The sequence below is a fragment of the Balaenoptera acutorostrata genome, chromosome 11 (assembly GCF_949987535.1).
Source record: "Balaenoptera acutorostrata chromosome 11, mBalAcu1.1, whole genome shotgun sequence".
NCBI lineage: Eukaryota > Metazoa > Chordata > Mammalia > Artiodactyla > Balaenopteridae > Balaenoptera > Balaenoptera acutorostrata.
The window spans coordinates 15,183,235-15,207,492 of record NC_080074.1 but is presented as its reverse complement, the minus strand read 5'-3'; the positions used below and the strand labels follow the sequence as shown (position 1 = coordinate 15,207,492).

Genomic DNA, 24,258 nt, shown 5'->3' with positions numbered 1-24,258 from the left:
TGTTCATTGCAGCACTATTTACAATAGCCAGGTCATGGAAGCAACCTAAATGCCCATCGACAGATGAATGGTTAAAGAAGTTGTGGTACATATATACAATGGAATATTACTCAGCCATAAAAAGGAACGAAATTGAGTCATTTGCTGAGACGTGGATAGATCTAGAGACTGTCATACAGAGTGAAGTAAGTCAGAAAGAGAAAAACAAATATCGTATACTAACACATGTATGTGGAACCTAGAAAAATGGTACAGATGAGCCGGTTTCCAGGGCAGAAGTTGAGACACAGATGTAGAGAACAGACATATGGACACCAAGTGGGGAAAACTGCGGTAGGGTGGGGATGGTGGTGTGCTGAATTGGGTGAGTGGGATTGACATGTATACACTGATGTGTATAAAATTGATGACTAAAAAAATAAAAAAATAAAAAAAATAAATAAAATAAAATTGATGACTAATAAGAACCTGCAGTATAAAACAAACAAACAAACAACTAAAAAAAAAAATCACCTCCTAAAATAGCACTGTCTAATAGAAATATAATGTGAGCCATATATGTAATTTAACTATCTAATCACATTAAAAATGGGAAATATTATAATTTGAACATGTAATCAATATAAAAATTGTTAATGAGGTATTTTATTTTCCTTTTTCAAAAATAAACCTTCAAAATACAGTATGTGTTTTATATTCATGATGTACCTCAATCTAGATATTGCGTTTTCATCAGAAATTCTTGACCTGTATTTAGAGTTGATAAAATTTTCAATTGAAAGAGTAAACTTACATACTCAAATTGTTCCAGACTTAAAAGTTCTTCAGTAACTGAATCATGTGAGTTTTTATATTAAAATTGAAATTAAAAAAATTAAAAATCCAGTACTCAGTTGCACTAATCATACCTCAAGTGCTCAGTAGTGACATGAGGCTAGCAGCTCCTGTTTGAACAGCACAGGTCTGAAATTATTGTACCAGTTTATCTGCTCCCACTAGCAATGCATGGGAATACCTGTTTCTCCTCATCTTTACCTTCACTTTATATTACAGGAATCACCCTGGATTTTTCTGCTGTGGCATTATCAACAGTGTAATTAAATCATTAGATTTGTAAATATATATTTAATGTTCGTCTCTCTCACTGGACACTAAAGGCATATCTGTGTCATTCACTACACTATACCCTATGCCTAGAACAAAGCCTTAGTACACAGTAGGTGCTCAACAAATCCTTGTTGAATGGCTGACTGTATTATAATTAGAGCATCTGTCGTATTAGACCATGAGGCAACTGAAGCCAGAGGCCAGAGTTAAGGATGGGGTAACAGAAAAATACAAGACAGTTGTATTCTGATGAAATTGTGGGGCTTCAATAGGATTCTTCAACTATTTTTTGGGGGGGGTATAGTTGCTTTACAATGTAGTGTTAGTTTCTGTTGTACAATGAAGTGACTCAGCTATATGTATACATATACCCCTCCACTTGAACCTCCCTCCCACTACCCACCCCATCCCATCCATCTAGGTCTCCGCAGAGCACCGAGCTGAGCTCCCTGTGCTATACTGCAGGTTCCCACTAGCGATCTGTTTTACACATGGCAGTGCACATATATCAACCCCAATCTCCCAATTCATCCTCCCCACTGTGTCCACACATCCGTTCCCTATGTCTGTGTCTCTATTCCTGTCCGGCAAATAGGTTCATCTGTACGATTTTTCTTCAGAGCTTATTATTTGTGAGACAAAAATGAACCCCTATTTCATCTAAGTCACTCTAATTTTCTGTTATATTCAGCTGAACATTTTTCCTAGTTCGTACCATCACCCCTACATGCCCCAGGGAGCTGAAAGATCTCTGCTTTAACCTATTTCTATTCTTGTTCCAAAACACCTGATGTTTGTCAAAGATGTTTATCAGTTACACCTCAAAGGAAACTCTACAGTCGTCCGCCCTGAATCAGTTCCAGCCTAAGTGCAAGAGCAGTGTCTGTGCCAAGGAAACCTAGAAGCGCCCAAAAGTTGCCTTTGCCTCATCACCGTGCTAAGATCTCCGCCCAAAGAGGGGACTTGTACTTTGCTAGGCACAGTGATTGCTGGGCACAAGGGACTGTGCATGCAGCACTGTTCCTGGAAATCTCTGCCCTTTTCCCCAGTTTCTGATGATGTACTGGCCTCTTACCCCTTAAACGTCTCCCACTTTCCTCCCATGGGGAGAAGGTGTCTTTAGAGCACGAGCTCTCCCTTCTCCATTCCTTGATCAACGAATAAAGTTTCTGCTCTGCTTTGCTGAACCTTGTCTCATTCATCTGGCATGAGAAGGACCCAGTTGGGGTCCACCCAATCTGAGAGGGTGGGTAACAATATAAATATAATCTCAAAACTCTTGGCTGGGTGAAACAAGGATCTGGATCAATGTGGTAATTCCATTGTTCTTACACTGATGGTCTTATGCTATCACTAAGTATATCAACTAATCCGTGTTCAGCAGCTTCAGTTTTATCAAGTATCTTCACATTTGTTACATGATCTGCTTTTTATTGTTTACAGGTTCTGACATTTGATTTATTGCTGTAACATGGTAGAAAAGATTATAGCTACCACCAGAATTCTTCTTAGGAAGAGAAGTTTATTGGTGGGAAAATTACTTGGAAAAGTATTTAGGATGATCCTTTGGTACCCAGGAGTGGATGGAACTGCTATGCATGAGACCAGGGGAAGAAACTGACGTTGCTCCAGAGAAGAAGAGGAGGTCTAGATAGTAAAAGGGCAGAAAGCCCTGTGCCTTGTAATCCACTCCTATGACCTCTGAAGTCTTGACTAAACTTTACAAAATAAGACAAGATGTAGTGAGAGCAGATTTGTTTGTGAGACTGGTATTGAACTCTGCATCTAAGTTTATGGGGGTAGGGGTAGCAATGAAATGAACAAGAATTTCATTTAGAATTCTGGGGGCAAGGTGCCCACGGCCGACATCTGCACCGAATGAGAGCTCTCATTTTAGGAGTGAGGAGAGGACACTGAGTCCCTGAGCAGATTCGCCAGGTGCACAACGAGTGTGCAACAGGGATGTGACTTGGACCCATGCATTCTGACCCAAACACCACGTGCTGGCTCCATGACCCCTCTTTCCTGGGTGATTTACTTGATAAGCCTTTCACCAAAGGTTGGTTAACTTCTACTCCATCCTGGTGTTACACCAGGACTCACAGTGGCATATCCACAACGCTGAGATTTTAAAGATTAATTTCACTGCTAAAAATGCTCTTCTCTTTTACTTACTTTTTAAAATTGTAGTTCACATAATCAATTTTCAGAAATTCAAGAGATTCAGAACCTTTTAAATCTGGGATGTTTCTTTTCTTGACCATTTGCTCAATCATCTCCATCCCAGCTTGAATGCCTGGGAAGCAACCAAAGAAAATGTTTACTGATAACAAAGATGATGATGGCATAATATCATTAAACACACAAGTTAAATTTATTAAGTAAGCCATGCTCTTAGATTCTGAGAAAACAGGATTCTAACCAGGTGGTTATTATTGTCCCTACTTTGCAGAAGAAAACACTGGTTCTCAGAGAGGCTAGTGAAATTGTCCAAGAACCCAGAGCTAACAGCATGAGAGAATGTTAACACAGGACAGTGTTATAGGAAAAGTACAAAGTATCATCATTATCCAATTTTACAGATGAAGAAACTGAGCCTCAAAGAGGTTAATTCTTGCCTAAGTCACACAGCTAAGAACTGGGGGAGCCAGTAGTCAAATCTGGGCCGTTTGGCTCCAGAATCTATACCTGATGGCCAGTTCCAGAAAGTTATTCTACATTGTCCTTTTTCCCGCCTAGATTCTTTAAATTCAGGAATTTTGGACTGGAGGTCCATGGACTGTTGGGAACACTTGAACCCCCTGAAATTCTAATAAAAGATTGTGAGTGGGTCACATGTATGAGTATCTATCTCATTTTTTAGGGGAAATTTTTTCAGGGTTCACATTTTAATCAGATTCTCAAAGGATCCCAGCACTCCAAAAAGGTTAGCAACCACTGCTTTTGTTTAATCCTGGAATAAACCCATCTTTATATAATAGCACCACAGAACACATTTCTCTGAGCTCGTGGAGAAATAGAGCCCTCTTCCACATTAAAGAGCTTGAGAAAAGTAATTTACACAGTAACGAAGAATGATCTTTTCATTTTTACCTTCTCAAGGAGGAAGTTTTGCTTTTACCCCTTCCTTTACAGCTTAAGCTCACTTCCACTTATCCTATCCTTTTTGGAGATTAAGAAGAGCAGATTTTATCCTCTATAATACTGTGAATACTACTGTAATATGGAGATGTAAAGATAGAATGTAAAGGATGGAACGATGGAACCGAAGGCACTATCAGACAGCTTAGGTTTGAATCCCAATACTCACTTACTAGCTTGTGTGACTCTGCAAGTTACAAAATCTCTCTGTCCTTCACTTTCCTCATCTGTAACGTGGGGACATTAGCAACTGTGGAGGTGTCTGTTCACATATGTGAAAATAACAGTAGGTAATATTTGCTGGGCATTTGCTATTGTGAGATTCTGTTCCAAGTACTTTATATGCTCTAAGATGTTCATTGTATATGCGTGTGCGGGGGAGAGAGAGAGGGAAAATATGAATCTGTGCCTATGTTTGGATATGCCTATTGTTAAGGTGATTATTTTTTAGACAACACTTTTCCCCCAGCCATCTTAGTAGCTCTGAATCACCCCACTGTAGAGCTTGTCTCAGTCATGAGACACACCAATCCGAGCTTCTGGATTTGGGTCACAGACTACACCTGAGGGATGAGTACAGCCTGGCTTCTGAAAGCATCCAACTCACCATAGTCCAGAGCCCTCTGAGTAGCCCTCGCCTTGATTCCAGGGTAAATGGTCTGAGCGGATGAGATGTAGAGATTCCACAGGAGGAAACATCCCCAGAGGACTTGGACCATCTTTGTACACATCTGCAATTAGTCAACATTTATAGTCCCTTTATTATTCTTAACTTTTTCATTGGCCAATTCCATCTAGCATGTCTAGGCTTTCTTATTTTCATTGCTTACTTCCAGAACTTGCTCCATCCATCCATCCATCCATCCAGTAATCATTTATTGAACACACCGGCATGTATTCTAGGTGCTGAGGATGTAGAGATGACCTATGTGTGGCCCCTGACCTTTGCTTCCCACAGAATAGTGGGTGAATCAGACATACACACACAGATGATTGTAACACAGTAAGATATAATGCAATGCAATACAAGAGCCTTACAAAAAATATAGCAATTTGGGTATGCCTTGGGAAGGATAATGGGCGTGGGATGGGGGGAATTCTTGAGTTTTAGAACAAATGAGTCTAGTTTGGAAAGGTGGCCTCAGTGGATGTGAAGCAACCACTTATCTGCTTAAAGATCCTTGATGACTCTCCTTGGCCCAAAGGACAGACAGGTCTAAGCTCTTAGAATGGCAATCAAGGCCGTTCACAACTGGCTCCAAACTTCTTCCAAGCTCCTATCTCTCCTCCTGTCTAAGTGGTAGTGTTCTGAGCTGGCCACACTGAGCTATTTGCTATTCTTCAATTTGTCAGTTCTCGCATGATTGAGGGCTTTTTCTATAACCCTCCCAATGTAAACACACATGCACATACATCTCTTTCTCTGTCTCTCTGCCTCTGGGTCACATACCCACATCTGTCTGGTGAATGCATCCTCCAGGGCCAGCTCCAATGTTCCCTCTGTGAAAGCTCCCCTTACCAGGCCATTTTGACACACGATGGACTTGGAGGCAGGCTCACCTCTTCCACCACTATCCCTCCAACCACTACACCAGCCAGTATCATTTCATGTGGATGTTTACAACTGCCTCCTTACTGGTCTCTCAGGTTCCCTTGCCCCCTTCTGGCTATTCTCCACACCAGAGTGGGCCTTTGAAAATGAAAGTCAGACCTCATCACCCCTACCCCCTTTTCCATTAAAACCCTCCAGTGGTTCCCCATCTTATGCAGCATAAAAGCCAAAGCCCTTCCACCAACTGCAAGGCCCTGCCCTGCCCACACCTCTACCTCCTCGTTGACCTTCCTTAGCACACACGCCTGGCTCACCTGGCCCCAGCCTCACCGGCTGACTAGATCTTTCCTGTCACTCTAAGCAGCCTGTACCCCAGGTCTTTGCACTTATTGTTCCCTCTGCCTGGCAGAGTCACCCTCCAGATAACCACATGGCTGGGCCTTTCGCTTTCTTCAGGTATCTTGAGTGTTGTCTCAGTGAAGCCTCTCCTATCCACTCTATACGAAACACCCTCCCCCATGACCTCGATATTCCCCATGCTTCCCTTGCTTTACTTTTCTCCAAAGCACTTGTCATCACCTAGTATAGTCTACAGTTCTTATTTATTTTCTGTCTCTCCTACTGGAATTTTTAGGCTTCATGGTGAAGGACTTCATCACTTCAGCACCTTGAACAGCGACTGGCACACAGTAGGCAATGGGTAAATATTTTTTTAAACATTTTTTTAAAATTAATTAATTAATTAATTAATTAATTATTTTTATTTATGGCTGTGTTGGGTCTTCGTTTCTGTGTAAGGGCTTTCTCTAGTTGCGGCAAGTGGGGGCCACTCTTCATCGCGGTGCGCAGGTCTCTCACTATCGCGGCCTCTCTTGTTGCGGAGCACAAGCTCCAGATGCGCAGGCTCAGTAGTTGTGGCTCACGGGCCCAGTTGCTCCTTGGCATGTGGGATCTTCCCAGACCAGGGCTCGAACCCGTGTCCCCTGCACTAGCAGGCAGATTCTCAACCACTGTGCCACCAGGGAAGCCCCTTTAACATCTTTATGTTAGTATAATTTACTAACATAAATTACTTAATTACTATAAGATGTAGTATATACTACATCTTTTATGTAGTATAATTAATGGGTAAATATTGATTGATTGATTGATTGAATGAATGAATTAATGTCTCTTCCTTGAAACCATGAAGTGGGCCAGGTACCCCACCTTCTGAGGTTCCACAGTACTCAGTGCAGTCCTTGATCTTAATATGTACCATCCTGCAATGTGATTGTCTTTACTTGTCTATCTTACTTCTATAACTCCAGAGTCTAGTACAATGCCTGGCACATAGTAGACACATGGAAAAACTTAATAAACATCTTCTCCAAGGAGAAAGACCACATCTTATTCACTGTTATATTCCTAGAACTTGACACAGAGTAAGTGTTCAATGTATACTTATTGAATTAATGGACTTGATGAATTAATGTCACTCCACTTTCTTGATGAATGAAGCAGAGGTACCAACAGCAACAGTGACATAGGTTTCTTTTAACGAGACTCACAGCTGAGTGAGTAATACATTTACAGGCTTTGTTTCTAGTTCTGGGAGTTTACAAGCTGGGTGAGCTATCCTTACTGCATTCACACAGATACCCACGGAGTTAACACACAAACATGAAAGAAATCAGGGAAGCATTTGTGGGTGTGGTCAGGGAAGAGGAAGCTGTAGGAGCTGTGCATTTAGACAGAGCGAGGAGTCAGGCCAGCTGGGCAGGGAAGGATGCATAGAGGGGCTGGGACCCAGGAGCAGTCTAGATGAAGGCAAAGGTCATTGTAAGAGGGGTGTGTGTGTGAGAGAGACACACACACAGAGAGAGAGAGAGAGTGAGGGTCTATGCTTGGCCAAGATAAGCAAGAAGTTTGATAAAGGGGTTTGTGTGTGCTCTCGGGTAAGGCCAGAGAGGTAGGAAAGGGATAATGCAGACAAAGGGGTGTTGCAGAGAATTTATTTGAAAGGAGCAGAGCAGTCTGATCAGGGGAGGGAGTGTCCGAGTAGGGCTATTGCTAGTCTATCTTGCGCTTTTGTGTGAAATGAGAAAAGGTGCCCTCTGGAGATATACCAGCCTCTGGCACAAAGTGGGGCCAGAAGAAAGTGTTCTAGGAAAATCCCACACTAGTGTATCCAGCTTGGTGGGGAGAGAAAAGGAGGCTCCATTCATCCCTTGTGTTGGCATTTTGTCTAGTGCACAAGCTGCCCCACTCATACAGTGGGCCTATGCTCAGACTGCTGAATGCTCATGAGGGCATTTTGCAAGAGGGCCATGAGGTTGAGAATTAGGGTCTTGACTTGTCTGTTCTGTAGTACATAAATCCATCTTCAGGTGTGAGAAGAGGCTGGCTCAGTTATCCTGTTTACATTTCTCACCTGATCTCCCAGGAGCCTCCTCCGTATAATTCTGCCCCCCCGCCCACCCCTGTCCAGACAAGTCCCCAAACTCACCCCATGTTTCCTGACTAATATCCATGCTTATGCTGTTCCCTTCTACTCAGGCCTGCAGAAACCCTGTGCATCCTTAAGGTCCATTGTAACCATAGCCTTCTTTCTGAAGCCATTTCTGACTTCCCTAAGCTAATCTCATTTCCTTTTGAACCCTCAGTCAAAATATATATTTATTCACATGTCTATGTTTATTTTTTACTTATTGTCTGTCTCCCCTACCAGAATGTAAGTGCCATGAGGGCAAAGGTCTTTTCAGGTTTGGAGGTTTTAGAGCCTGGCTTGCTTGGTGTCTTGGACACAGTGAGTGATTGATAAGTATTGGTAGAAGGAATCAATGAATCATAAGTAAAGGAATAGCCCTCATTTCACTCTACATTATATTATGGTTCTTTGCAGAGGTGGTTAACAAAGCATTTATACACTAGCGGAGCACATTCACCCATCAGAACAGATGTTGGCCACAGTTCTGGAGCAGGATCGGAGAGGTTAGGTACCGGATCACGGGCAGCACAGAGGAAGTCCTGGAGGAGTGGCCAGTGTGGTTGGCGTATGTGGGGGGTTGGGGTGGGGGACTCTGAGTAGTGACTATTTACTATTAGATACTGAGGTATTTCAATATTTTAAAACTGCTATGGCCTTATGCATTCAGTGTGATGTCTCAGCTCTATGGAGTTGGTTTGGGTAATAAAGGACAATCTACAGGAAGAAGCTGGGCAGCATCAGGGTGAAGACACACTGAGGAAAGCACAGAGGAATAAGAGTGAGAGCTGAGGGGAAGGAATTCCAGTAGGAGAGGAGGGTCTCTGATCAAGCAATGAGTAATCTGAGGGCTGGAGGAAATGTGAGGAGTGGGATAAACAAGCGTGAAGTCCTCCACATTCTGGAAGGCAGGTCCAGTTGCCATCTGTTCTAGGCCTTCCTTGATCCTTTAGTTGTCCTGGGAGTGGTCCAGGGTCCTTGAGAGGGGATAGGTAGAGATGGATGGGATTATGGGAGTGAGAGGAACACTCCTGGGGCTTAGATTAGTGGCTATTTACCAACTGGTATAGAAGTATTTCCACGTTTTAACAAATGGTGAGCCATACTGATGTGTAGTCATGCTAATATCACTGTAGGCAAAGAATTGTAAATGGATGTGTCCTGCCTAGGCAGGCATAAGAGAGAAATTTTTTATTGAAGTATAGTTGATTTACCATATTGTGTTAGTTTCAGGTGTACAGCAAAGCGATTCAGTTTATATATATATATGTATATACATATATGATTATTTTCCATTATAGGTTATCACAAGAGGGGGATTTTTTAAAAGAGGAAAACATTTTCAGAGTAGTGGAAAGCAATGGGAAAGAATATTAGACCAAAAAGTCTATATCCATTAGACTGAAGACAAAGTAAGGTAGAAATTATGTCTCTGCCTGGCCTATATCAATAAATATTTGCTAACTGACCAACCGACTGGCTTACAAGATTCTGGTGAACTAAGGAAGGTTCTAGAAAATGTTGAAAGAAATGAGAAAACCAAACCATCATATAAATAGCTCTCCATTTCTACAGTGAAAAAGCACAATAAACCAAAGCAGAGGTATTATTTGTGAATGGAAGAACAATTAAAATAATAAGTTTGTATTTCTTCACCATTCACAAAACTCACGACAATACTATCATCCTCCCCCCATTTTAGACATGTGGACACAGAAGCTTAGAGAATCCAAATGACCTGTCCAAGATCACATAGTAAGTCAGACTCTTGGGAATCAAACCTGTTCTTCTGGCTCCTAATTCTAGTGTTTATGGTTTTCTTTCACTTAATGACTTGATATTGCTAGATTTTTCATTTTAATCCGGGAATTTTAAATAGGAGTTGCTTGATGCCATCTTATATGTGGAAAAATTCATTAAGCATCTGGAAAATTTCAAGCATCAAAGTGAAAATCCCTTTGTATTTTCTTGGGTACGAATGGAGTTTTAAATTCCCTTCCAGCAGCGAAAAACCTGTTTTCACTTCTTGGTTAAAGGAAGTTTCTGAAGTGGTCTGATTTGATGGAGATCCAGGAACTCAAAACTGCACATAGAAAACACATATTTTTCCTCTAGAAATTTTAAGAGTGAATAAAATTACTGGGCTCTAAAGGGACAGATTGTATGTTACTTTCAGTTGAATTGTTTGGGTAGGATGATAATTTATGGGCAGGGGAGGAATAGAAACTTGTCAAGCCAGGAGATGACTCCTAAAAGGTTAGGTAATTTGGCAGACAAGTAAGGGCAGGGTAAGTTGCCTGTGAAAAGAAGGAATCCAAGATGATTTAAAAACCTGCCAGTTGGGCTTCCCTGGTGGCGCAGTGGTTGAGAATCTGCCTGCTAATGCAGGGGACACGGGTTCGAGCCCTGGTCTGGGAAGATCCCACATGCCACGGAGCAGCTGGGCCCGTGAGCCACAACTACTGAGCCTGCGTGTCTGGAGCCTGTGCCCCGCAACGGGAGGGGCCGCGATAGTGAAAGGCCCGCGCACCGCGATGAAGAGTGGCCCCCACTTGCCGTAACCAGAGAAAGCCCTCGCACGAACTGAAGACCCAACACAGCCAAAAATAAAAAATAAATAAATAAATAAATAAATAAAGTAGCTATAAAATTTAAAAAAAAAACAAAAAAAAAAACAAAAAAGCCTGCCAGCAAGTTACCTATTTCGTTGCTTCTGAGGAATTGCTTCTTTCCAGTATTCGAAACCTCAGAAGTCACTGCATTGCCATACCAATGTCCAGACAGAATAACACTTCTAAAGTAGTTGGCTCTTACTTGAGCCATTCTGATGACCGGAAATAAGAACACTCAAGTACAACTTAGAAAATTCCTGAGACAGATCAACTTACCATTACCACTCATGAAGGAGAGCTTTGACAGACTCTGGAAAAATTAAAAAGGAGTGATGAATGAATGCAATGTAGCCTTTAAAATAGAGGCAAAGTTCGAGAAATTAAATTCAATTGGTTTAAAGAAGCCTAGTCTATAAGAATATTCCAACCTAACAGTTAAGACAAATAAGAGCATTGGTAAAAAGTCTATATCAACAGGTATGGAATACGGGCAGAACTGGAGCATATTTCAAGGGATTCAGCACACACATCTGATGTTATACCAAGATCTCTAATGACAAAGGCCTTGAAAATTTACACCAAGTCTTCCCTCATCCCCCAAACTCTATACTTAACACAAACAAGTTAAACAATTCAGGCAGATGGGAAGGTCCTTTGCTTGGCAGGATCTAGGTCCCTGATATGGTTTAAGACCTGGTCCCAAAGCACAGAGATCACAGCAGTTCCTTAATCTGAACCACACCAGTTAGAGACAAGTGCGAATTTTCTGTGCTGGGTGCCCCACTGGAATGGAGGCAAAAATAAGTCCAGACTATTGAGCAACACTTTTAACACTGCTGAAGGATGCAAAACTAAACATGTAGTCCAAACCAACTCTTGTTTCTTTCTTAGAGCTGTTAGTCTTCTGTGTGAGTGACATAAAAAAGAAATAAAACAGAAAAACCCAGGCAGACAAAAATAATTCAGAATACGTGACAGGGGCCTGTTTAAGGTGTCCTACCAGATCTGGGTCATCTCCAGCAACAGGGTAATTCCCGTTGGGAGACAGTGCACTGGCAGAGACCTGAAGTTTGTTCATGATTCTTACCTCAAGCAGAGGAAGTATCCAAAGCCGGGGAGCACCTTTGATTCCCTCTGCCTTTGAAGTCGATGTGCTTTCCACTTGAGGCTTGAACTCAGCTGCTGCAAAGACAAGATAATTACGTCTAAATCATCTAGGGGTGGATTTTTTAAAAAGCCTCTTTCAAAATATGATACATAATTGCTTCACTTCAATTACCCAATAACTTGAATGAACACTTCAGTCTCTACCTAGATGAGAAAACAATGCCACCTATGCAATAATTATCTCCCTAACACACACACACACACACACACACACACACACACACACACACACAACTTGTGAAATTTTTATGGCTACTTCACCAGAATGCTTAAGAATTCCAATGTATTGAAAAAGGTGTTAAATTGTATTGAATTGGAAAAGGAAGAACTTTCCTTTCTGGGATAGGAAGCTGGTTTCCCTTGGTCAGGGTGCCTGCAGTTGGTGGTGCCGCTACTGCCCAAAATACCTTTTGGACTTTTGGTGGATCAGATTCATTCTGAAAACATGAGGCTTGATAGCCACGCCAACCTAGTTACCATCTTTATCTTTCAGGGTAGGGCCACAGATGGCATCTCTAAGTGTCTGCTCCTTTTCAGGTTATTAATGACTTCCTCTCCCAGAATTCCTTTGAAATCAGTTTAGGTGGGTTCATCAACTATTATGGAACTTGATGTCTTTAGTCTCTAAACGTCATCCCCACTCCCATCCCCCATGTTTTAGTCATTGAACTTTAGATGGCCAGGGATCTGATTACATGAAGTATCTAAGGTCTTAAGTTTACAATTTAAGATAGAGTGATCAACATCCTGGTTTTCCCAGGATGTAGGATTTTCGGTACTAAAACCAGGAGAGTTCGGGAAAACTAGGAAGAACAACAGGCATGTTTGCTTGGCATTGTCCATACTTCAGACAGCTTTTCAGGTTTCTCATCTAGTGTACCTCCAGTTATATGTACCTGTTTAACCTCAGTTTTCTTAAGGGTAAAGTGGGGATAAAATTAGTATCTACCTTGATAGGTGCTGGAGGAAAAAAGATACAGATAACTGTCTTAGTCTGTTTGGGCTGCTATCAAACTATCACAGGCCAGTCTAAACTAAGCTAAATGTATAAGCTAAGACGACATAGCTTATAAACAACAGATTTATTGCTCACTGTTCTGGAAGCTGGGAAGTCCAAGATCAAGGAGCCAGCATGGTCACATCTTGGTTAGGACCCTCGTCCTGATTCATAGCCAGATCCACTGGCTGTGTCCTCACATAGTGAAAGGAGCTAGGGATCTCTCTGGGGCCTCTTTTACAAGGCATTAATCCCCCAAACCCCACCTACTAATACCATCACCTTTTGGGGTTAAGATTTTAGCATATGAATTTTGAAGGGACACAAACATTCAGACCACAGCAATAACCTAGGAGAATGTGCTTTTAAACTGTAAAGTGCTATAAAATCTTTATTCATTAGTATGTGGCCATATCAATGGTGATAGGAGCCTGAAGACACTCTCCTCATAGAATCATTTATTGTCAGTCATCTCAGTCATCATAGATTAATTCATTCATTAAATCCACAAATATTGGGCACCTACTAAGTACAAGTTCCTCTTCGGTAAAAAAGACAGAATTTATATCCACATGGAGTTTATCTTCTAGCAGATGGAGATATAAAATAAACAAACAACAAGACAAACCAAAATGTGTAGATTGTCACATGCTATGAAGGAAATAAGGGAATGTAGTTGATGGGGTGGTCTTGTAATTGGTAGGGTGATGTAACTGGGGGAGAAGTGCTTCTTCTGTTAGGATGGTCCAGGAAGGCTTCTCTGAGGAGGTATATCTGAGCTGAGATCTGACCATTAGAAGCCAGGCAGGCAAAGCTCTGAAGGGAATAGGGTGGAGGGAACAGCAAAGGTGGGCCAGTGTGTCTGTAATGTAGCAAGAGCAGAAATAACGATATTAGACATCTAAATGGCTACGTCAGTTGGGTAGTTGGAGTTCCCGGGAGAGGTTGTCTGGAAATATGAATTTCCAAGTCATCATGCTAGAGGTAGAATAAAAGCCACAGAAGTGGTGAGATCATCTGAGGCAGTTTCCCATGGTGCTTGTGCTACAGGAGGGGTGCGGGATAATTTCAGGTGCTACACAGATGAACACTTGATGTTGTATTGTGATTATTTTTAATGTATTAGAAAAAAAACACCCCAGAACCAGACATGGAAGAAGATGAATGACATGACACAGCACACGGAAAAAAATTCATAAAGTACCTCTAAATATTTCTGTCCTTTCCTCTGAGTCTTCCCTGGGTGGCAGCATCACCTTCTCCTCTCTTCTCTCCCTCTTCTCTCTCTCTGTCTCCGTCTCATCTCTCCTCCCCAGAGCAGCTTCTTACCTCTACCTTCCTCCCCTGCTCCCCCACTTCTCTCCCACCCCCTTTTCTTTTCTCTGTCAGAAATAGCTCTTGCCCAGCCTCCTGTTTGCATCTCATACTCATTAGCCAGCTGCATAAGAATCTGCTCGACTTAAAAGGAAGCTGAAAATTGTAAAATAACAGTATTTTTTTCTGATGTAAATATTAATTTTTCTTTTTGGCACAAAAGGCCTGAAAGTCCAACCACATCTTGGTGAAAACCCGTCATTGTTGTGTATCTTGGGACTTTTGGCACAGGATTTCAGGAGAGATCTTGGGAAGGGTGGCTTGGATGAAGGAGAGGGGAGAGGATTTAAAATGGCGGGGGGAACCCCATCCTGCAGTCCTTGAGAGTTCTGGCCTCACATGGACCTGCCCTGTCCACCCCAACTCTGGGATCTTGGGCAATTTACTTCTTTCCTTTGGGTTTCAGAGAATCTTCTGTAAAAGTGGGGATCACATTTACTTTGAAGAGTCATTATAAAAATTAAACTAAGTGAACTAGCACATATTAAATTTTTCCTACAGTGTCAATAAATTAGATGCATTATTACTTGTATTTCCCCATTATTATTTTCAATTAATAATTTAAAAGATATTTTAAACAACTTTTATTTTAAAGAAATGTACAAAGTTTAATTTTCATATTTACTTTTTACATTTACCCTCTATTTGGAAATTAACAAAAGTTTTCCCTTTATATAGCTTTTCCTTTCAAACAAATTTACATACACTTTAAGATTTGGGTTGACTTATGGCGAAAAATAAATAATTAGTACAGCTCATGTGGGACACGGGATAATTTTGGGAAAAGGTGCTCAGATAATTGAAGTTTAAGAAACAAAGATAGGGTTTCCCTGGTGGCGCAGTGGTTGAGAGTCTGCCTGCTAATGCAGGGCACACAGGTTCGAGCCCTGGTCTGGGAAGATCCCACATGCCGCGGAGCAACTAGGCCCGTGAGCCACAACTACTGAGCCTGCGCGTCTGGAGCCTGTGCTCCGCAACAAGAGAGGCCGCGATAGTGAGAGGCCCGCGCACCGCGATGAAGAGTGGCCCCCGCTTGCCGCAACTAGAGAAAGCCCTCGCACAGAAACGAAGACCCAACACAGCCAAAAATAAATAAATAAATAAATAAACATTAAAAAAAATGCTAAAGATAAAACATTAAAAAAAAAAAGAAATAAAGATAGAAGAAGAGATTACAGCCGGTCTGTTTTATTTTATTTGAAAGGGGCCTTAGAAATCAACTCAAGCCTTACTTTCTGTTCAAGGAATTGTTTTTGGGTAAATTTGCCAAATTTGTCATTAAAAACAACAAAAGCCAGCAGCACTATATCCAGTTGCGTTATTTATTTTAGTTCTTCAGATTTAACTAAAGATTTGCTGGGAACTCCTACTTATCCCGCCTACCCACGATGACAATCTAGAATGCAAGATTAATTATTTCACTTATTAACGGCTGACAGTACATTAGTCTCTGCAGATCAAGGGGCACCTTTAATTAATACTCCAAAAGAAAAATTATAATCAACTAGCTAAAATCTTCATTAAAGAAAGATGTCAAGATACAGGAACGGAGCATCCTAGTTCTTGGTTTCTAGACTGTCTGGGCTATTCCTGTATAGAAAGAAGCTATCTGAATATAAGACTTTTTCTGAGCTTGGAAACAAATTGTTATTCTTTGTGGGAGACAAAAGTGGGAGGGAACAGGGATTCTGTGTATACGGGGGAATGAGCCAGATAAAGCAGTTTTAGGGCAAAAGATACTGTGAGTTCCCATCCCTCACGATCCCCCAACATTTTGTGTTGATGAAATCTGGTTAAAAGGAAACCCTGAAGAGGGATATAAGAGGTAGAGAAAAATAAGAGCTAACATTTATTGAGTGTTTGTTATGCTCTGGGCATCATCTGTATTTGAACTCATTAAATCCCCACCAAGACTGTTCGAGGTAATAATATTATCTCCATTTTATAGATAAGGAAACCGAGAGGTTAAGTAATTTTGCCTAAGTTTAGGCATCACAGCTAGTTTGTGGAGCCAGGATTCAGGACCCAGGTGTTCCATTTCTGGGAGTCTAGGAACCACTATGGTTAAGATTACTTTTATGGTTAAGTTACTTCTGGGAGGCTCTTAACCACTATGCTAAACTGCCTTTTTTAGGAAGGTCACAAAAGGGCAACCCACAGTCTAGGGGATGTGGAAGGTGAGGAGAGAGAAGGATGCTGTTGCTAGGCAACACATCTGGTTTTCTGAGCTGCTAATTGAATCTGAGTAACATAGATATATGTGTTTGTTTGAAATTGCTAGTTTATTACTGACCAGAAGAAACTGCCTGGAATTAGTGTGGCTCTTGAGAGAGAGGAGTGATTCTACAGTTCGCTCTGGAAGCGCTAGGGAGACATCTGGCAGAATCACCCTATTGCCTGGCAGCATTTCTCCCTCTCTTCCCAGCTCGGTTCCAGGCCATACTCCCCTGATGTCTGTGTGATGATGTTTCTGGGTGGACATTGATGACTGACTCAGACCATGGCCTCTCCCACCAATCACACTCTGGAATGGTTTATGGCAGTGACTCCCTCCTGGTTTTGAAAAATAAACAACCCCACTTACCCACTAAACCTTCACTTATTGTTGGTTATTTAAAAGGGAGTTACTTTTTATTTTTTGCAGTTCAAAGTGAATTTAAATTCATGCCAAAATTTAAATGTACTTTCATATAACTTTTATGAGACATGAGAAATATTGTGGAACCAAGCAAACAAGATAGTGTGATACATCTCTGAAATGTCTGAGAATCACTGGTGTGAGCCCAATTCCACTAGACAAGGATTTCCCTACCTTGGCGCTATTGACATTTTGGTCGTATCATTCTTTGATTTAGGGGGCTGTCCTCTGTATTGTAGGATGTTTAGCAGCAGCCCTGGTCTATACCCTGATGTTAGCACCACTCTCTCTTACCCGAATGGTAACAAAAATGTCTCCAGACTATGCCAAATGTCCCTTGATAGGCCTTTATTGAGAACCGAGAAAATAAAGTATATTAAAGTATTCTATCTAGCTCTTGCAGTAGAAAATGTCACTCCTCCTAAGGATCAGATTCTAGTATTCCTAATAATACTTTTGTTAATTACCCAATAAATATGTGAATAACATTCTCTTGGTAAAAGATTCAAACAATACTGAAGTTTACAGATCAAACTGTGAAAATCCTTAATGTCCCCCACCCACTTTGTCCCTGTCTCCTGTGTGCCTCCTCTTAGTTTGCTTTCCAAGGATATTTTTATTTCTTTCTTTCAACACATTCCAGACATCTTCATTTGGTCCATGGATAGAGTCTTAATCATTTCAACAACTACTGAAGATTTTTTTTTCTAACTTGTATGGTTCTAATTTCAACTCACAACATTTTTAAAAGCCCATTTCAATTTCTCACCAAGCACAGCTACTTCAAAAGTTTTTTCTAAGTGTTAGAAAAACCTAGAACAACCACAGCAAGAACACGTGGTATAAACCAGTGGTTCCCAAAGTGTGGTTTCATAGTAGCATCACCTGGAAATCATTAGAAAGGCAAATTCTCAAGCTCCTGTCCAGACTTGCTAAATTAGAAACTCTGGAGGTGGGATTCAGCAATCCGTGTTTTAAAAAGCCCTCCAGGTAATTCTGAGACACCCTAAAGGGCGAGAACTATTGGTATGTAGATTAAAGCTCAAGATTCAAGAAAATGGATTGGATTTGTAAGAAAACACCGAAACTAAGGCCAACCTGACTTTCTCTGGTAGAGACAGAATGAGGATCTTACTTTTCCAAACAGATACATGAAGAACTCAGAGATAAGCATGGGTGTCTTTATGTCATTCTGAATCTTGCTTAACCAGCCCTCACATTGGAGCTGGGGGTTGAGTGTTGTTGAAGATGGATAAGACCTGCCTTTTCCCCTTGAGAAACTCGTAACCTAGGATTGGAGAAAGGCTGGTGCACAAATAATTGCACTATGATGGGATGGTTAACATTGAAAAGGATGTTCCAAGTGCTCTCAGAGCAAAAGGAAGGAGCAACACACTCTGCTTAAAGAAGGGTAGGAAAGGTTTCCAGGTAGAAGGATAAGCATGTGTAAAAGCACAGAGGCAAACTGACTTGGTGCAAGAGGATATAAAGGGGAGGGGGAGGGGCTTTTTGGAGTAGTGCAGTGCGAGTAGTCTTCAGGGATCATTGGGCAGATTGAAGAAAGAGGTTTCTAGCGAGATTATAAAGGGTTTTTGTCATGCACCGAAATTTGATTTACATTTGGAAAACTAACGGAAACTCAACAATAAGAAAACAAACAGCCTAATTAAAAGTGGGCAGAAGATCTGAACAGATACCTCACCAGAGAAGATATATAGATGGCATATAAGCATATGAAAAGATGCTTGGCATTGCCATTAGAAATTGCAAATTAAAACAATGACATGCAACTATACACCTCTTAGAATGGCTAAATTTTTTTTAAAAAAAACTGACAATACAAACTGATGGTGAGGATACAAAGCAGTAGGAGCTCTCATTCATTGCTGATGGGAATGAAAAATGTTTTCCACTTTGGAAAAGTTTGGTACTTTCTTACAAAACTAAACCTAGTCTTACCATATGACATAGCAGTAGTATTCCTAGGTGTTTATTATGAAAACTTAGGTCCACATAAAAACCTGCACAAACACAAATGTTTCTAGCAGCTTTATACATAATTGCCCCCAAATGGAAGCAACCAAGATGTCCTTCAATAGGTGAATGAATAAACTGTGGTACATCCATACAGTGGAATGCTATCTGGCATTAAAAAGAAATGAGCTATGAAGCCACAAAAAGACATGGATTAATTTTACATGCATATTGCTAAGTGAAAGAAGCATGTCATGAAGCCATAAAATACTACATACATAACTGATTCCAATTATATGATATTCTGGAAAAAGCAAAACTCAAGAGATGGTAAAGAGGTCAGTGATTTCCAGGGGTTGGTGGTGGTCGAGGAGGTTGAAGCACAAAGGGTTTTTTAGGTTGCTGAAAGTATTCTGTCTGATATCATAATGGTGAAACAAGACATTAAGCATTTGTTGAAACCCATAGAACGTTACAGATCAAAGAGTAAACCTTAATATATGTAAAAAATGTATGTGTTGAAAAAATCACTTAGGAGATTGAGGGATCCAGGATGGTATGCAGAATGTGACAAAAGAGTCTAAATGTAGTACAAATGTGCAAAACAACCTTGCTGAAGGGGGTGGGGGAATAAGGTACTGACCTATGTAACTTCAGGAGTGAATGGAGTCTGTAAGACTAAAGGCAACAGGAACTGTTGTTTAAGCACTGTACCCTACTTAATAATGTCGTTTCCCACAGGGGTATGGGTTCACAATTCTGAAACCACTATACCTGTCCACTGGAATTGAACAATTAAGTAAATAGATGGTAGATGGTGGAGGCCAGAGGTTACAGGTGAGCAAGGGAGGAGGCCAGAACTGATCCATGTGGTAATGGATTAGAGTTGAAAACATCAGAATGAACTCACGCTTAGCTTAATACAGACATGGACAGTTACGTATAGAAACAGTATACACCGGTATGTATCTCCTTGCTCTGTCAGTTGAGACGGGCTAGAAGCAACACCACCCCAATAGCAATGGACATACCTGGCCCCAGATCTTGGCTTCTAATACCATTTTCCAATAAAAAGGAACTAGGGTTCCTTGGGAAAATGGCTGGTTCTGGGTTTGGCACAGGATATACACAAAATGATCCTGGAGCATCTTATAGTGCCAGGAAGAAAATGCTCAAAAACGGAACAAAACAAATGAAAAAAAATCCTCAATGATGTCAAATAGCCAACTGAAAGATCTCCCAATGGCCAAAGCTAGAACAATCTGGCAACAAAATAAATGGAGTAGTGTTGGACTATAAGCCAAAGTATAAAATAAATTAAGTCTAAACTGATATAAATAAATGACTGTATAAATAGAGAATAGACAAATCTGTGTGGAAATTAATTTATATAGATACTCAGCCCCTAAAGAGGTAGGGTATAACTCCTACTCTTTAAGTGTGGGCTGCACATAATGATTTTAATCTAAAGGGTACAACATAAAAAGGAGAAAAAAGGAGTAACTTTACAGGGGAGATGCCAAGTGATCTGGGTTAACATCAAATGTGAGGAGTCACCTTGAGAGCATGCACTATCGGTATGATGTGATGACAACGGCGCTTTACTCAGTGGTCTTCTTCCCAGAAGCACACTACCTCAGTCGTGATATTTTCATGAGAAAACATCAGACAAATCGCAATTGAGGAACACTATATAAAATACCTGACCAGTACTCCTCAAAACTGTCAAGGTCATAAAAAACAAGGAAAGTCTAAGAAACTAAGTCACAACCAAGAGGAGCCTAGGACACATGACTACTAAATGTAATGTGACATCCTGGATGGGATCCTGGAACAGAAAGAGGACGCTAGGGAAAACCCGAGAAAATCTCAATAAAGTATGAATTTCAGTTAATAAAGTTATCTATATTAATCCATTGATAGTGACAAATGTGTTATACTAATCTAAGATGTTAATAATAGGGAAAATTGGGTGTGTGGTATATAAGTCTTCACAATAATTCTGTAAGTCTAAAACTGTTCTAAAGTAAAACATTTATTTAAAAAAACCCTAGAATATAAAAAAAGAATGTATATATGTGTATAACTCAGTCGCTTTGCTGTGCAGCAGAGATGGCACAACACTGTAAATCAATTATACTTCAATTAAAAAAAAAAGCCTACAGAGAACCAATGAATGGATTCCCAAGGAAGAGTGACATCACCCCTTTGTAATATTCTATGAAATGGTCCATTAAAAAAATATATATATAAATTTCTGAACTCTCTGAAAGTTGCAGTGCCTGTTGCTTGCAGACATTAAGGTGACATCCTGCAAAAGAGAAAAACAAATTCTCATGGAAGGAGACAGCTGAGAGAAGGGGTATATAACATTCTCATGGACCTCTGAGGTTTTGAAGGACTGTCCTCCAGAGTACCTTAACTCTTGGCTGTGCCTTGGAGATGCTCTGGTTCTCTTCCAGGACCCTCCTTCACTCCTGTGGTTGGATTACTTCCTCCATCCCAGTGGTTACACTCTATTGGGCAAAGGATTGAGATAAAGATCCCAGGTGGATTAGTTTTCTATTGTTGTCCTAACAAATTACCACAGGCTTAGTAATTTAGAACAAAAACCAAAAGGTATTATCTCACTGAATCTTTACAGAATACTTGCCTGATAATATTATTTTTTACTATTTCATTTTTACAGGTTTATGTAGTAGTAAGAGGTAGACTGTGGTAGATGGTCTCTAAAGATGGACACCATATTAGCCTTGCACTACTTCCTCCAAGAATATTATTTCAGAGAGAAATAAACTTATATCTTGCTTAGGTCACTGTTATTTCAGATCTCTGTTCGAGTAGCTAAAGCTATATGCTGACACAGCCTCCAAATATAGCCATTTTCCAGGTTCTGTGATTTCTGTCTCTGAAATATCTTCCCTGCCCATCCCATTGTCTCCATTCCCACTGTCATGCCACCAGTGCCTTCTTCTCTCAGTTACCAAAAGAGCCTCCTAACTGGGCTGGTCTCTAATCTAATGGTTTTCAAGGCAATTCTCCTCCTAGGGGATACTTGGCAAAGTCTGGAGACATCTTTGGTTCTCACAACTGAAGGGGTGTGGCTATACTGGCATTTTGCTGATAGACATCGGGGATGGCGCTAAATATCCTACAAGGCACAGAACAGTTCTCCACAGCAAAGACTTGTGAGGCCCAAACGTCAACAGTGCTGAGGTTGAGAAATCCTGACCTAATACATCTCCCATATTCTACCAGTGATAGATTCACACTTCAGATCTGACCCATGCCCCTTGTGCTATACACCTGTCAGACTCATGGCCTCCTTTCATCTTTTGAACAGCCTTCCTACATTTGGGGAAATCCGACTATTGTAAGTCTCACTTCCTCCAGGAAAGAGTTCAGACCCTAAATTCCAGCCTCCTTTGCAGCCAGGTCTCAGTTTCTTCCCTCAATCAGATGCAGCCCATGAGCCTTTGATTTAGAAGTGAGCAAGGTAAGGAAACAGGCTTTTTTGGAAGCTTGGCATTTTGCTGGTATAAAAACATGTGGCATTTGAAGGTGGCAGCCATTCCTCAGCGGTTCCTGGCAGCGGTGACAGCAGCTTCCTCCAGGGTTGGGTGGGGCGGCAGCAGCAATCCCAGTCATGATCGTTTCCTCATCAGGCCAGTTCTTCAGCGTGCTTCTGAGCGGCACTCCTGGAAGCTTAACTTGGAGTCACTTCCCCAGAATCCCCGAGCGATCCAGTATCCTTTTAATATGCTCTCTTTCTGCTTAGTCAGAGTCAGCCTCTATTGCTCAGAACTAAGAACCCTGATAGATAAAGCCTCCCCTGCTTAAAACTCATCAGTGGCTTCCCATACATTCTAGAATGTGTCCCAAATCCTTTGCTTAGCTCGAGGCTCTTCTTTATCTGGGATCTACCCACTCTGTCCATGTTGAGCCACCGTGTCCACTCTGGCCACATCGAGCCACCCTGGTCCTGTCACCCTTCCTCAATTCCGTATTGCTTTGCCACTCAAGAACCCTCCTGGCACAGCAACCCTTCTCTACGTACCCCAGTCCCCAGGGCTGTTCTTATCTCTATCATAAACAAGATACTTTTTATGCTCTAACACAAGAGTTGATTCACTTACCTGTAAGCTCTGCACGGGTAGGCACATGTCTTCTCAGCACCTAGGACAATATCTGGCACGACGCAGGTGATCAATACATACTTATTTAATGAATGAAGGTCAATGTGGACAAGCACTGCCACCTATTGGGAGAAACTTTATTCAACTCTTTTATGATTTGGAAAATGGTCATCATACAAGGATGAAACTTGATGATACTTTCTTCCTCACCTAAGTCATCATCCTCATCATTATTGCCAGGCCCTCTGTGGTAGCCAGACTCCCAGATGGCCCCCAATGATCCCTGTCTCTTGGTACTCAGCCCTTTGTGTTGATTCTCCCACACTGAAGGCTTGGATTGTGATCAATAGAATGTGAGTGAAGTGATGGTGTGTGACTACTGAGATGAGATCTTTGAAGACATTGTGGCTTCTGCCTTAGTCTCCCTGGGATCACCGGCTTTGCGGGAAGTGAGGATGTCACTGGGACACCCAAGTGGCCCGATGGGGAGGTCCATGCAGTGAAAAACCGAGGCTTCCGCCAACAGTCATGTGATTGAGATACTCCAACCCTGACCTACACCTTGACTGTAATCTCATGAGAGACCACGACAGAACCAAACAGCCAAGCCACGCCCAAACTCCTGCACTGTAGAATCTGTGGGACAATAGACGTTTGTTGTCTTAAGCTGTTAAGCTTTGGGGTGATTGTTATGCAGCGACAGATTACTAATATACTCTTCGACACAGATCACTGACTACAAGCTGTTTTAATTTTGCTGTAACGGGAGAAACTACCAGAGCCTGGGCTCAACCTAAGGTTTCTCAGAGCGTATGGTGCTGGAGCCGGGCGCCAAGGAGGAAATGGGTAAGAACCAGGTACACCTGGGCCTTGCGGAGTGGCGAGTAGTTTTGCCTGTAGCATCCCTTTCAGCGTTAACGTTCTCCAGGCGCAACTGGAAAGAGGTGGTACAGCAACAAGCAGAAGAGCCGCGATCCCCGCGCCTTGCTGCAGTCTGGGCGCCTGCGCAGTGTGCTCCTCGGGCTCCCAGGGGGCGCTGTCGCGCGCCGAGTCATCGATCGCGAGTTCCCGAGCGGCCTGGCTCCACGCAGGC

General features: G+C 41.6%; 1 protein-coding gene and 1 long non-coding RNA gene across 3 annotated transcripts in view; both read right to left on the bottom strand.

Annotated features, from left to right (window-relative positions):
* Positions 1-13,655, bottom strand: part of BPIFC (BPI fold containing family C) — a 49,899-nt gene extending 36,244 nt beyond the window's left edge. The window contains exons 1-5 of the mRNA XM_007165718.3: positions 13,570-13,655; positions 11,967-12,061; positions 11,156-11,189; positions 4,856-4,979; positions 3,283-3,403 (exon numbers count right to left, since the gene is read on the bottom strand). Coding sequence (XP_007165780.2) covers positions 3,283-3,403; positions 4,856-4,979; positions 11,156-11,158 — 248 coding nt within the window. The 5' untranslated portion in view covers positions 11,159-11,189; positions 11,967-12,061; positions 13,570-13,655. The remainder of the gene's footprint in view (positions 1-3,282; positions 3,404-4,855; positions 4,980-11,155; positions 11,190-11,966; positions 12,062-13,569) is intronic.
* A 7,408-nt stretch (positions 13,656-21,063) lies between these two features.
* Positions 21,064-24,018, bottom strand: LOC102997435 (uncharacterized). 2 transcript variants are annotated; one of them, XR_003623578.2, is made up of 4 exons: positions 23,376-24,018; positions 23,166-23,287; positions 21,447-21,545; positions 21,064-21,340 (listed from the first exon to the last, which is right to left on the bottom strand). It is a non-coding gene; the product is annotated as an uncharacterized LOC102997435 (long non-coding RNA). The 2 variants fall into 2 exon arrangements; XR_449618.3 differs by having other exon boundaries at positions 23,166-24,018.
* Between the last annotated feature and the right edge of the window lie 240 nt (positions 24,019-24,258).